Source organism: Solanum lycopersicum, chromosome 1 (assembly GCF_036512215.1).
Source record: "Solanum lycopersicum chromosome 1, SLM_r2.1".
In the NCBI taxonomy this organism is placed as follows: Eukaryota; Viridiplantae; Streptophyta; class Magnoliopsida; order Solanales; family Solanaceae; genus Solanum; species Solanum lycopersicum.
This window is the reverse complement of record NC_090800.1, coordinates 22814386-22827640: the sequence shown is the minus strand read 5'-3', so window position 1 is coordinate 22827640 and position 13255 is coordinate 22814386. Positions and strand designations below refer to the sequence as shown.

The 13255-nt window shown below is 37.2% G+C and overlaps 1 protein-coding gene across 1 annotated transcript; it reads left to right on the top strand.

The window, feature by feature from the left end:
* The first annotated feature begins 305 nt into the window (after positions 1-305).
* Positions 306-4787, top strand: LOC101266254 (protein trichome birefringence-like 4). The gene is made up of 5 exons (XM_004228747.5): positions 306-1661; positions 2679-2871; positions 3376-3569; positions 3695-3853; positions 4149-4787. Exons 1-5 carry the CDS (start codon positions 505-507, stop codon positions 4519-4521), a joined length of 2076 nt encoding a protein of 691 aa, XP_004228795.3. The 5' UTR covers positions 306-504; the 3' UTR covers positions 4522-4787.
* The last annotated feature ends 8468 nt before the right edge of the window (positions 4788-13255 follow it).

Genomic DNA, 13255 nt, shown 5'->3' with positions numbered 1-13255 from the left:
ATATTGCTATAAATAATAATAATTAAAAAAATATATTCAAAATGAATAATTATTTTTAAAAAAGGATTCACTCAAGTAATTAACACTTCAAATAATTTAAGATATATTTGACCTTTTTCCCTGTCTAAAAATATAAACCTAATTCTATTACATCAGGAAAAAAAAAAAAGCGGCCAAATTTTGCTATAGAACTATGACAAAGTATTATGTTGAAAATTTCTATTGACTAGTATATTTTTAAAATTAGATTAAAAATATATTTGTCTGAAAAAAGAACAAAATAAAAGAAATAATCAACTTAGCATTTTGACTCCACAAAAAGTGGAGCATATATTTGACAAAATACATATATATAGCTTATACTCCATCCATCACTTAAATCTCAAAATATGCAATTATCCCTTTTTGTTATTCCTACTCTTTCTCATTCTTATTACACAATCAGATCTTACAAGCTTTTCTCATTTGTATTCTAATTTTGTTTTTTTGAAGAAGAAAAAAACGATGGCAGATTCACCGCCAACGTTGCCAATAACACGAAAACAAAGTTCATTTCCACCACCACCATTGCAAATTCGAGATTACAATAGCCCTCGAATGTCAGAGTTAAGGAAAAGTCTATTTTCACCTTCATTGCGAACACCAACATTCAGGAGTAATCGAAAATCTTTGTTGTTTTTGGCTTATGTTTTCACTTTTTTATTTGTTACATGTGCTACCTTTTTTGTATTTAATAATCCTTCAATAAATCATTCTTTTAGAAAAATCCTCAATAGTAGGAGATCACATTTTTCCACAATTTTCTCACATTATTTTCATTCTGATCATCAAAACTCAACTCTTTACTCTCTTCCATTTACAAATAATGATTCTTCAATTTCTCATAATGGTTTTATTGCAATTTCACCTAGCCAAAGGAATGATTACTCTGAAAATGGTTTGCAGAGTTCCATTAAAAATGATCCTACTAGTAAAATTGAAGAAGAAGAGATACAAAAGGTGAATTTGTTGTTGAATTCGGAAAAAAATGATCATGTTTTGAAGAATGAAGGTAAATCAAGTAGAAAAAGAGAAGAGGAAGAGAGACAAAATGTGAATGTGTTGTCGAATTCAGACAAAGATGATCAAGTTTTGAAGAATGAAGGTAAATCAAGTAGTAAAAGAGAAGAGGAAGAGAGACAAAATGTTAATGTGTTGTCGAATTCAGAGAAAAATGATCAAGTTTTGAAGAATGAAGGCAAATCTAGTTGTAAAAGAGAAGATAAAGAGACTTCGAATTCAGAGAAAAATGATAAATTTTTGAAGAATGAAGGTAAATCTAGTAGTAAAAGAGAAGATAAAGACACTTCGAATTTGGAGAAAAATGATCAGGTTTTGAAGAATGAAGGTAAATATAGTAGTAAAAAAGAAGAGGAAGAGAGACAAAAGGAGAATGTGTTGACGAATTCAGAGAAAAATGAGACAAGGAAAGAGGCTTGGTGGGAAGTGATGAATCATTGTGATGTTTTTGATGGAATGTGGGTGAAAGATGATGCTAACCCTATGTATGAACCTGGTTCTTGTCCTTTTATTGATGAGCCATTTGATTGTTATCAAAATGGAAGGCCTGATAATGGTTATCAGAATTTCAGATGGCAGCCTAAGCACTGTAGTATTCCAAGGTAATAGCCTACCCTTGTGGGTTTTACACTGCTTCCCTCGTTAGTTGTTATGTTTGTTTATTCTTTGTATTTATATTCATAACACTTGAGCCAGAATCTTTCGAAAATAACATCTCTAACTCTACAAGGTAGAAATAAGGTCTACGTACACTATACCTCCTCAAACCTCACTTGTGGAATTCTACTAGGTATGTTGTTATTGTTCTTGTGGTTGTTGCATTTCTAGGTAAGGCCAGAGCTATAGTGTCGGCTAGGTGTTCAGCCTCATGTAGTAGTCTTGGTGCAAACCATGTATCCATCTTAAAAATCCATTGACTACGTATAGATTATTAATTTAGAATCTAGTAACTTAGAAAGTCAAGATAAGTTTCAAATCCTGGCTCCGTCAAGGACAACCTTGGCAAAAATTCTAAAGTTGTCCTAGTGTGACATGGATGTCACAAATTCTGGAGTTGGAGTAACACTACAGCTTCTCAAAAATGGTTTCTTGTATATGTGTATGTAAATAATAACCACCAAAACCACACACCTAAACCTACTTACAAGTCAGTGACATGCCCCAAAATACTACTCCCTTCGTTTAAAAAAGAATAACCTCCTTTCCTTTTTAGTCTGTTTAAAAAAGAATGATCTCTTTCTTTTTTTTGGTAACATTTTAAAATTAGTTTTTCACGTGACATGTTTAAGGCCACAAGATCAAAGAACAATTTTGTACATTTAAAATTTAATATAAGACAACAAGATACAAAAAAAAATAATTATACTCTTAAATTCCGTGCCAAGTCAAACTAGATTATTCTTTGTGAAATAGAGGGAGTAATATGCTATATTGAACGGTTCAAACTGTGGAAACGAACTCTTCTAGAAACGCAAGATAATGCTGCGTACAATAAACTAAATATAGTCGGTTCATTCTTGGACCCCTGCATATAGCATAAGTTGTGCACCAGCCTGTCCTTTTTTAATCTTGTGCATTTCTAGGCTTAATTTTGGTAATGTTCTTTTTTTACTTTTCAGGTTGGATGCCAAACAAATGTTGGAACTTTTGAGAGGAAAGCGATTAGTCTATGTCGGTGACTCTCTGAACAGGAATATGTGGGAATCAATGGTTTGTCTTCTCAGAAATTCTGTTGAAGACAAGAATAGAGTTTTTGAGGTATCTGGAAGAGAAGATTTCAAGAAAGAGGGTGCTTATTCTTTTATATTCGCGGTAAGCTTCATCATTTCACTTGTCTTCCCTTCTCACTGATGTTAAGATTATCCAACAAAATGTTGTTGCATCTTTAGTAAAAGGAGGTGAAAGGAGTACTGATGGAGGAGGAGAGAGTAGGAGGTTAAGGATGTACTCCGTTGTAGATGGTGCATCTGCATTGCCGGAAGCAAAGTTTTGGAAATTTTTAACAATCTAACGGAACAATGAAGACGAAGGTAATGGTACATCATTACATGTTCTTCTCCAAGACTTGTACATGATGCATCTAAATTGTTGGATAAAAGAAGTCTATTAGGCAAAGTGACCAAACTGACTTAACAAATAAGACGTCTTGCTTTATATGTCGGAATTTACTTGGTTCTTGTTGATTCAATATACATACGACTTAGCTTTTGAAAGCTGAAATGAAACAAATAATGTCATACCACAACTAGGCATCAATTTAGTTTCCTTAATTCCTTGATTTAATCTGTTGAATATCCTTTGTCAAAATGTGTGCAGGATTATAATTGTTCTGTTGAGTTTGTACGTTCTACATTTCTCGTTCAAGAATGGGAAATTCCAGATGGGAATGGATCAACCAAAGAAACACTCAGATTAGATTTGGTAGAAAGGTCATGTGACAAATACAAAGGAGCCGACGTCCTTGTCTTTAACACTGGACACTGGTGGACTCATGAGAAAACATCTGAAGGGTACCACCCTCTTTTTTCTACGTTTCGTCGTGTATTCATATGTTATATCCGTTTTTGCAGAAAGGATGTCTATTTTGATGTTCATTGTACAAAGCTAATTTATTATTGTATTAACAAACTTTTAGGAAGGGCTACTATCAAGAAGGTAGCCATGTTTATGGTGAACTAAACGTTGTTGAGGCATTTCGCAAGGCAATGACAACATGGGCAAGATGGATTGAGGCCAATGTAGATCCTTCAAAGACAGATGTTTTCTTTAGAGGCTATTCAGTCTCTCATTTCAGGTAATTCAAGTATCGTATTCCCTAACTTACCTTCGACTCATTGTAAGAGCACAATGCATGATGTGATGTGTGGATTAGAAACACAACACAAATTCAAATCGTTCAATGAACCAAAAGCCTAGTATTTAAATAGAGAATGATAGAGGGACATTCCCATTGTCCACCGAGTTTCAAACTATGTTCTAGCTGATCTGTCTTCAAACGTTTCTCAATTGTCAAAACCACTCAAGGAGAAGATTATTCAAAAGTAACCAAGTTTGCTTTTACTGTTTTTTTTTTTTTTTTTTTTTTGTAGTGGAGGTGAGTGGTATGCTGGTGGAAAATGTGATAGTGACACCGAGCCACTTAAGGATGAGAAAGATTTGTCACCTTCGTTGTATCCACCAATAATGGGAATGCTAGAGGACGTGATAAAGTGGATGAAGTCACCAGTATACTATTTGAATGTAACCATAATGTCAGACTTCCGCAAGGATGGACATCCATCGATTTACAGGAAGCCAAACATGACAGATGAGGAGAGAAGGACGACGTTAAGGTTCCAAGATTGCAGCCATTGGTGCCTTCCTGGTGTACCAGACACTTGGAATGAGCTTCTATATGCACAGCTATTGATGAAACATTATCAGAAACAACACAAACAACAACAACAACAGATAGGTTCTTAGGCGAACATAGTGATAGTATAATATCGATATGATTTTGTTTGGCGTAAAATGTCCAGAGTTAGTTGTAGTTTTTTCATTATGAGAAGTCAAAAACAAAGCTATTAGCTAATAGCTACTCATAGTTCTATGTGGAACCACTTATCCAATAGTATTAGTATCAAGTTACTTTTACTTTACCATGTTACATAAAATCTGGATATGTAAACATCCTTTTCAAGATTGTCTTCTTGATCGACCAAATACACTCGATGTGCATCTTCATCTCATAGAGAGATTTATTTCTTATTCTTTGTGACGATATTGCCTAGGTCATGCATGATTTTTGGCACAATAGAGATGAGTGTTAAAGTGTAATGACCCGAACTCGAAAAGGTTATTTTTGATAACTTCGAATAGTCATTTAACTATATTAATTAATTTGGGGTAATTTAGTTATTTTTTATAATAATAGGTCAAGTCTGAAATATTAATATAGGTTAATAAAGAGTGTTACTTTCTAATAACATAAGTAATTTAGAAAACAAAAAAATAAAAAAAATCAAGATAAGCGGAAAGAAAACTGACCTGTAGCGGCGTTATCGAACAAGTGCAGGTCTGTTATCCTCATGAATGAATTTTTCTTTGGATTGTTACCTGTTTTTTAAATCTTTATTATATATATATATATATATATATATATATATATATATATATATATATATATATATATATATATATATATATATATATATATATATAAAAGAAGGTTAGTATATGATAGGTAAAAAGAGAAAGAGTAATTACCTTTGATATTTTAAATTATTTTGTAATTATTTTAATTGATGTAAAATAATAAAAATAATGTAATCATTGGCAATGATTGTCATGAATATGATTGAAAATATATGTTTGGAAATTAGGATATAGATCAGTCGATCTACAAATCATTGTTATTATTTTTTTTCCCTAAATCACCGATTTCAATAATTTTTTTCTTTCTTATTGTTACACTATGAATTTAGTTTTTTTTTATATAGTGGGTTGACATGGAATATAACCTGTAGTGTAGTTTTGTTTATGGGGTTGAAAACATAAAGTAAATAAGAAAATAAAAAAGAGTGAGTTTTGGGTCTAGGCCAAACCTATTATAATGAGTGTGTTGTTAGTTTCGAAACCTTATTGTGAATATGTAATTGAATATATTGGATCAATTCGTAAGCTCAAAGAAAAGGGAAGGCTCAAATCCCGAAGTGATTGTTCGACTATTTGAGGCAAGTGAATTTCTAAACTCTTGTTAAGCGTATGAAATTCGTGTATTTCCTTGTGTGGTGTTGAGAATGATTTGGAGACTTGTTGCTTATTTGTTGGTGTTGTATTCCCTGTTGCAAATTGTGCTTTGTTATCAAAATGGCTATCTCATCATTTTTATTTTAGTATGTAATTCACACTATATTCGAAACATGGTTGTTATAAGAGTTATGTGATAAGAGAATGTACTATTTCGAGGGTCGTATCGCGTGCCGCGAAGGATATTATATTTCGAGGGACATATCGTGCGCCGCGACGGTTACTATTATCGAGGATCGTGTTGTGCACCGCGGCAGATGCATAGACAAATATGTCCCCCCATGGGTCCCAGACTGAGAGACAACGGGTGTGTATCGTTAGGAAAGACATGCATCACTGTACTTGATATTGCATCTCATGACATTACTCAATTTTTATTATTGATGAACTTGAATACGTATTTTGCTGATCTGGTTAGTGTTTCTCTGTGAAAATTGTGACTGTTGAATATTGAGTTATTATTGAGAATATGTAAACTAATAGAGTGTGATTATTGAGTTGTGTGTTTGGTAAATTGTGAGTTGTTTGTAGTGTGGAGGTTCAGATAGGGTGTAAAGCGGACCCGTATTTTGTTCTCTTAACTTGTGTTTAGAGGTTTGCTTGTTGGGTACCGCGTGGTTTGGTACTCACCCCTTACTTTTACAGATTTTTGTAGGTTACGAGCCCAAATTTTCGTGATACCTTCCATTCTCTTCGTTTCCGAGACATCTTGTGGAGGACTGTGAGGTTTCTGCTTGTCATCTCAGCGAACTTTCCTACTCCAGTTTATGACTTTGTTTTTACTTGAAAAAAACTTCATGTTAGACTCGTAATTTTTTCAATTCTAGTATTTACATTAGAGGTTTGTGCACGTGACTATCAGTTTTTTGCAATTGAGTGAATTGTTTTTGTATTAGTAACCATTATCATACTTTGGTTTTATTTCTGCATTTTATCAAAATTATTGGATTAGGCTGACTTGTCTTGGTGGGATAAGACGAGTGTCATCACGCCCATTTTTGGGTCGTGACAAAATGGTATCAGAGGCCCATGTTCATAGGTCTCATGTGTATACAAGCCGAGTCTACGTAAAGTCTCACGGATCAGTACGGAGACGTCTGTACTCATCTATGAGAGGCTATAAGGATTACTAGGAAACTTTCTTTTGTTCAATCTGTATCATCGTGCATAGTTACCTTCTTTAGTACTAAGTGGTTGTATACTCTTTTGACATATGACGAGGACTAGAACTAATGTTACTGGTGGTAGTGCGGAGGCACTTCCTAAGGCAGTTTTTGAGGCCACAGCTAGGGGTAGGGGTAGATCTCGAGCTAGTAGTACGACAGTAGCCACAGGTCGTGGCCGTGGAGCAGCACCAGTGAGAGGTCGTGCTAGAGAGGTGTCTCCAGAACCTCAGATTGATGGCAGAGAGGACCAGGTTCCTCCAGAGCCTGTAGTCACACTTTTGCTTCAGGATAAACTATTGAGGGTGTTAAGTGTGCTAGAAGGCTTTTCTCAGGGTGGTGGTGCGACCGCCACATCACATGACTCTCGTATTAGAGAGGGGGCTCATACCCAGGAGCAACAACAAGCTCCAGTTGTTAAGGATGCGGTGGGGAAACTACCAGTAGATCCCGCGGTTCAGAATGATGTTGCACCAGCAGTTGGGTTTCAAGTTGCACCGGTGGTTGTTCTGACAGAGGATGAGCAGCGTAGGTATGAGAGATTTTGAAAGATGGACCCACCTCAGTTTCAGGGTGGGAAGAGCAAGGACGCTCATGAGTTTCTAATTACCTGCCGAAAGTTACTAGAGGTGGTTGGATTAGCTGAGTCACATGGGGTTCAATATGCTACACTCCAGCTTCGTGGACCAGCGAGAGACTGGTGGAGGACTTATTCAGGGGTTTGGCCAGTTGGATCTCCTCTAGTGACTTGGGAATAGTTTGCTAGTGAATTCCTAGATCGTTTTATCCCTTGGAGCGTGAGAGAGGAGAGTCGCTTGAGGTTTGAGAGTCTGAGACAAGATGGTTTATTGGTTACAGAGTATGAGGCGCATTTTTGCCAGTTGTCTAGGCATGCGTTGGCCATTATTCCAAATGAGACAGAGAGGATCCGCAGATTTGTGAGGGGATTGACTTTCTCTATTAGGTCAGCTGTGTTTCGGGCATCTAGGGAGGGGGCTTCTTTCCAGTCCATTGTGAGCGCCGCCAAATAGGCGGAATTGATGGAGAGAGAGGAGTTTGGGGACCCTAAAAGGGCCCGTATATTAGGTCAGTTTCATAGTGCCTTATCTAGAGGTAGGGGATCACAGAGAGTGTGTGATTCTTTTCAGTAGCGGGGACGTATTCAAGCATCTATGCCGACATTTGAGGGTGTCCAGACATCTAGGTGTTCCTATAGCCCGGGTCAGGGTTCATACGATTCACAGCAGCGACCTACAGGGCGAGGCAATTATAATGGGTTTTTAGGGTCCACATAGAAGTTTCCAGGTACAAGATTTGGTTTTACTTGTGGAGATCCCGATCACCTAATGCGCCAATGTACTTCTCAAAGGGGTCGTGATGGGCATTGACCTAATTCTTCCAGACTAGACCGCCAACACCACAGGGTAGAGTTCGCGGCAGAGTGCAGTCAAGTAGAGGTGATAGAGTTTCTAGTAGGGGTATTGCAGCTCAGCAGAGTGGGGGTAGAGGTACCACCCAGGCTTGAGGTGGACGAGGAGGCCACTGCTATGCTTTCCCGGGGAGACCTCTGATGTTGTTATTATAGGTATCATCCAGTATGCCATCGACCTGCGTCTGTGTTGTTTGATCAAGGTTCTACATTCTCTTATGTGTCTATGTATTTTGCTGTTGAATTTGATATGATATATGATAGCATGATTGTACCTATTCGTGTTTCTACACCCGTGGGTAAGCCCTTAGTGGTGGATCGAGTGTATCGATCCTATCTTGTTTCTTTGGCTGGGTATGACACTTGGGTAGACTTAATCATTCTGGGGATGGTAGACTTTGATGTTATCTTAGGTATGGATTGGCTTTCTCGTTATCATGATATCCTTGATTGTAATGCTAATATTGTGACTTTAGCAATGCGTGGTGTTCCGAGGGTTGAGTGGAAAAGCTTTAGTGGTTCTTATCCTAGCAAGGTCATCTCTTTTATCCGTGCTCAAAGATTGATGGAGAGGGGGTGTTTGTCTTACTTAGCTTTTATTCGGGATACTAGTCTTGAACCACCTCCCATGGACTCTGAACTCGTGGTTCAGGAGTTTCTCGATGTATTTCCTTCTGATCTTCCAGGTGTTCCTCCTGATAGGGATATCAATTTTTCTATTGATTTAGAGACGGGCACTAAGCCTATTTCTATCCATCCGTATCTATGGCCCCAGCAAAGTTGAAATAATTGAAGGATCAGTTACAGGATTTATTGAGTAAGGGTTTTATTCGCCCTAGTGTATCGCCTTGGGGTGCCCCTGTATTGTTTGTGAAGAAGAAGGATGGGACTATGAGGATGTGTATTGATTACAGATAGTTGAACAAGGTAACAATGAAGAATAAGTATCCTCTTCCGCGTATTGATGACTTATTTGATCAGTTACAGGGAGCATCATTGTTCTCTATGATTGATTTGATGTATGGGTATCATCAGTTGAAGATTAGGGAATCAGATATCCCTAAGACAACTTTTCGGACTCGGTATAGGCATTATGAGTTCTTAGTGATGTCCTTTGGATTGACTAATGCCCCTGCAACATTCATGGAGTTGATGAATGAGGTGTTTCGACCATACCTTGATTCTTTTGTGATTGTTTTTATCGATGACATCTTGGTTTACTCCAAGACTGAGGAGGACCATGTCCGACACCTGAGGATTGTACTTCAGAGGTTGAGAGAAGAGAAATTGTATACCAAGTTCTCAAAGTGTGAGTTCTGGCTTACTTCTGTGGCATTCTTGGGACACGTGGTGTCCAAGGAGGGTATTAGAGTAAATCTGGCCAAAATTGAGGCAGTTAGAGGCTGGACGCGACCTACTTCACCTACTGAGATTCAAATTTTTATGGAATCGACAGGTTATTATCACGATTTGTTCAGAGTTTCTATACTATTGCAGCTCTATTAACTAGATTGACTCGACATGATATGTGTTTTCAGTTGTCTGATGAGTGTGAGCAAAGCTTTCAAAAACTCAAGACTTTGTTGACTTCAACTCCTGTGTTGACTCTACCTGAGGAGGGTGTAGCATTTACAGTGTATTGTGATGCTTCAGGAGTTGGATTGGGTGGTGTTTTGATGCAGAAGGGGAAAGTGATTGCTTATGCTTCTAGGCAATTGAAGTCCCATGAGAAGAACTACCCTACTCATGATCTGGAGTTGGCGGATGTGGTATTTCTACTTAAGTTATGGCATCATTATTTTTATGGAGTGCATTGTGAGATCTTCATTGATCATCGGAGTCTTCAGTATATCTTTAGTTAGAGAGATTTGAACTTGAGGCAGCGGAGATGGCTTGAGTTGCTGAAGGACTATGATGTGACCATTTTGTATCATCCGAGGAAGGCCAATATTATGGCCGATACTTTGAGTAGGAAGACTCATAGCATAAGGAGTCTTGCATCTCTTAGTATTGACGAGAAACCATTGGCTAGACATGTTCAGATGTTAGCTAACAGTCTTGTCCGATTGCAGATTTTAGAGGAGAGTGATGGGATGATTGCTTTTATTGAGGCTCGATCTTCTTTAGTCGAACAGATCTATGCACACTAGTTTAATGATGAAAATTTATTCCTCATTCGAGGCAAAGTACTGAGAGGGGAAGCTTAGGAGGCTGTCCTTTATTCTGATGGTGTCTTGAGGATTGGAGGCAGGATTTGTGTGCCCAAGACAGGCGATTTGATTAGATTGATTCTTAAGGAGGCCCATTTTTCTCGGTATTCCATCCATATGGGAGCGGCGAAGATGTATCATGATCTGAGTGAGCATTACTGGTGGTGTGGGATGAAGAGAGATATTATAGACTTTGTTCCGAGGTGTTTGACTTGCCAGCAGGTCAAGTGTGAGGACCATTGGCCCGGGGGGGGGGGGGATCTACGAGGATGCCTATTCCTACTTGGAAGTGGGAGCGGATTACTATGGACTTTGTTGTGAGTTTTCCTACCACAGTGGGTGGTTATGACTCTATTTGGGTTATTTTTGATAGGCTGACCAAGTCTACCAACTTTATTCCGGTTCGGGTGAAGTATACGACAGAGAAGTTAGACGAGCTATATATCAGTCAGATTGTGCGACTACATGGAGTTCCTGTTTCTATCATATCAGATTGAGGATCATTATTTACTCCTCACTTCTGGAAGGCATCACATCATGGTTTGGGTACTCAGTTAGATATGAGTACAACCTTTCACCCTCAGACAGATAGTCAGTTTGAGCGGATGATTTAGGTGTTAGAAGATATGCTCCGAGCGTGTGTGATGGGATCGACATTTACCCTTAGTGGAGTTTGCTTATAATAACAATTATCACTCTAGTAAACAGATGGCCCCATTTGAGGCGTTGTATGGAAGATGGTGTAGGTCTTTGATTGGTTGGTTTGATTCAGCGGAGATGGACTCTTTGGATACAGACTTGCTTAGAGATGCTATAGAGCAAGTCCGTATGATTCAGTATAGATTATTGACACCTCAGAGTCGACAGAAGATTTATGTAGACCGGAGAGTTAGAGCCTTAGTGTTTATAGAGGGTGATCATGTTTGGCTCTAACTATCACCCATGAAGGGTGTGATGAGGTTTGGAAAGAAGGGAAAGCTTAGCCCTAGATTCATTGGACCTTTTGAGATTTTGATCCGAGTGGGAGAGGTGGCCTATAAGTTCACTTGCCACCTAGTTTGTCGGCATATCATCCTGTTTTCCATATCTCTATACTTCAGAAGTATATTCCGGATGAATCTCATGTGCTTTCACTTGACTTCGTGGATTTGGGTCTAGACTTGACATTTGAGTAGGAGCCTATAGCTATTTTGGATAGGTAGATTCGAAAGCTTAGGACCAAAAAGATTGCTTCAGTGAAAGTGCAATGGAAGCACCGATCTGCGGGGGAGGCAACTTGGGAGACAGAGTCTGACATGCGTGCTAGATATCCGCAACTTTTTGAAGCTCCAGGTACTTTATTTAATCTTATGTTAGAGGACGAACATGATTTTTAGTGGTGGATAATGTAAATACCCGAACCCGAAAAGGTTATTTTTGATAACTTCGAGTAGTGATTTAACTATATTAATTAGTTTGGGGGTAATTAAGTTATTTTTAATAATAATGGGTCAAGTCTGAAATACTAATATAGGTTAATAAAGAGTGTTACTTTCTAATAACATAAGTAATTTAGAAAACAAAAAAACAAAAAAATAAAGATAGGCGGAAAGAAAACTGACTTGTAGCGGCGTCATCGAACAAGTGCAGGTATGTTATCCTTGTGAATGAATGTTTCTTTAGATTGTTACCTATTTTTTAAGAAATATATTATATATATATATATATATATATATATATATATATATATATATATATATATATATATATATATATACATAAGAAAGTTAGTATATGATGGGTAAAAAGAGAAAGAGTAATTAACTTTGAAATTTTAAATTATTTTATAATTTTAATTGATGTAAAATAATAATAATAATGTAATCATTGGCAATGATTGCCATCAATATGATTGAAAATATATGTTTGGAAATTAGGATGCAGATTAGTCGGTCTGCAAATTATTGTTATTTTTTTTCGTAAATCACCGATTTCAATAATTTCTTTTATTTTTTTTCTTATTGTTACACTATGAATTTAGTTTTTTTTATAGTGGGTTGACATGCAATAGAACCTGTAGTGTAGTTTTGTTTATGGGGTTGAAAACATATAGTAAATAAGAAAATAAAAAAGAGTGAGTTTTGGGTCTAGGCCAAACCTATTTTAATGAGTGTGTTGTTAGTTTCGAAACCTTATTGTGAATATGTAATTGAATATATTTGATCGATTCATAATTTCAAAGAAAAGGGAAGGCTCAAGTCCCGAAGTGATTGTTCGACTATTTGAGGTAAGTGAATTTCTAAACTCTTGTTAAGCGTATGAAATTCGTGGATTTCCTTGTGTGGTGTTGATAATGATTTGGAGACTTGTTGCTTATTTGTTGGTGTTGTATTCTCGGTTGCAAATTGTGCTTTGTTATCAAAGTGACTATCTCCTCATTTTTATTTTTATATGTAATTCACACTGCATTCGAAACATGGTTGTGATAAGAGTTATGTGATAAGAGGATGTACTATTTCGAGAGTCGTATCGCGCGCCGCGAAGGATATGATATTTCAAGGACCGTATCGCGCGCCAGGACGGTTACTATTATCGAGGGTCGTGTCGTGCGCTGCGGCAGATGCATG

Coding starts and splice junctions, on each gene's coding strand:
- LOC101266254 (XM_004228747.5), top strand. CDS start 505: ATGGCAGATTCACCGCCAACGTTGCCAATAACACGAAAACAAAGTTCA. Junction 1,662..2,678: donor AAGCACTGTAGTATTCCAAG/GTAATAGCCTAC, acceptor TTTACTTTTCAG/GTTGGATGCCAAACAAATGT. Junction 3,570..3,694: donor CATGAGAAAACATCTGAAGG/GTACCACCCTCT, acceptor ACAAACTTTTAG/GAAGGGCTACTATCAAGAAG.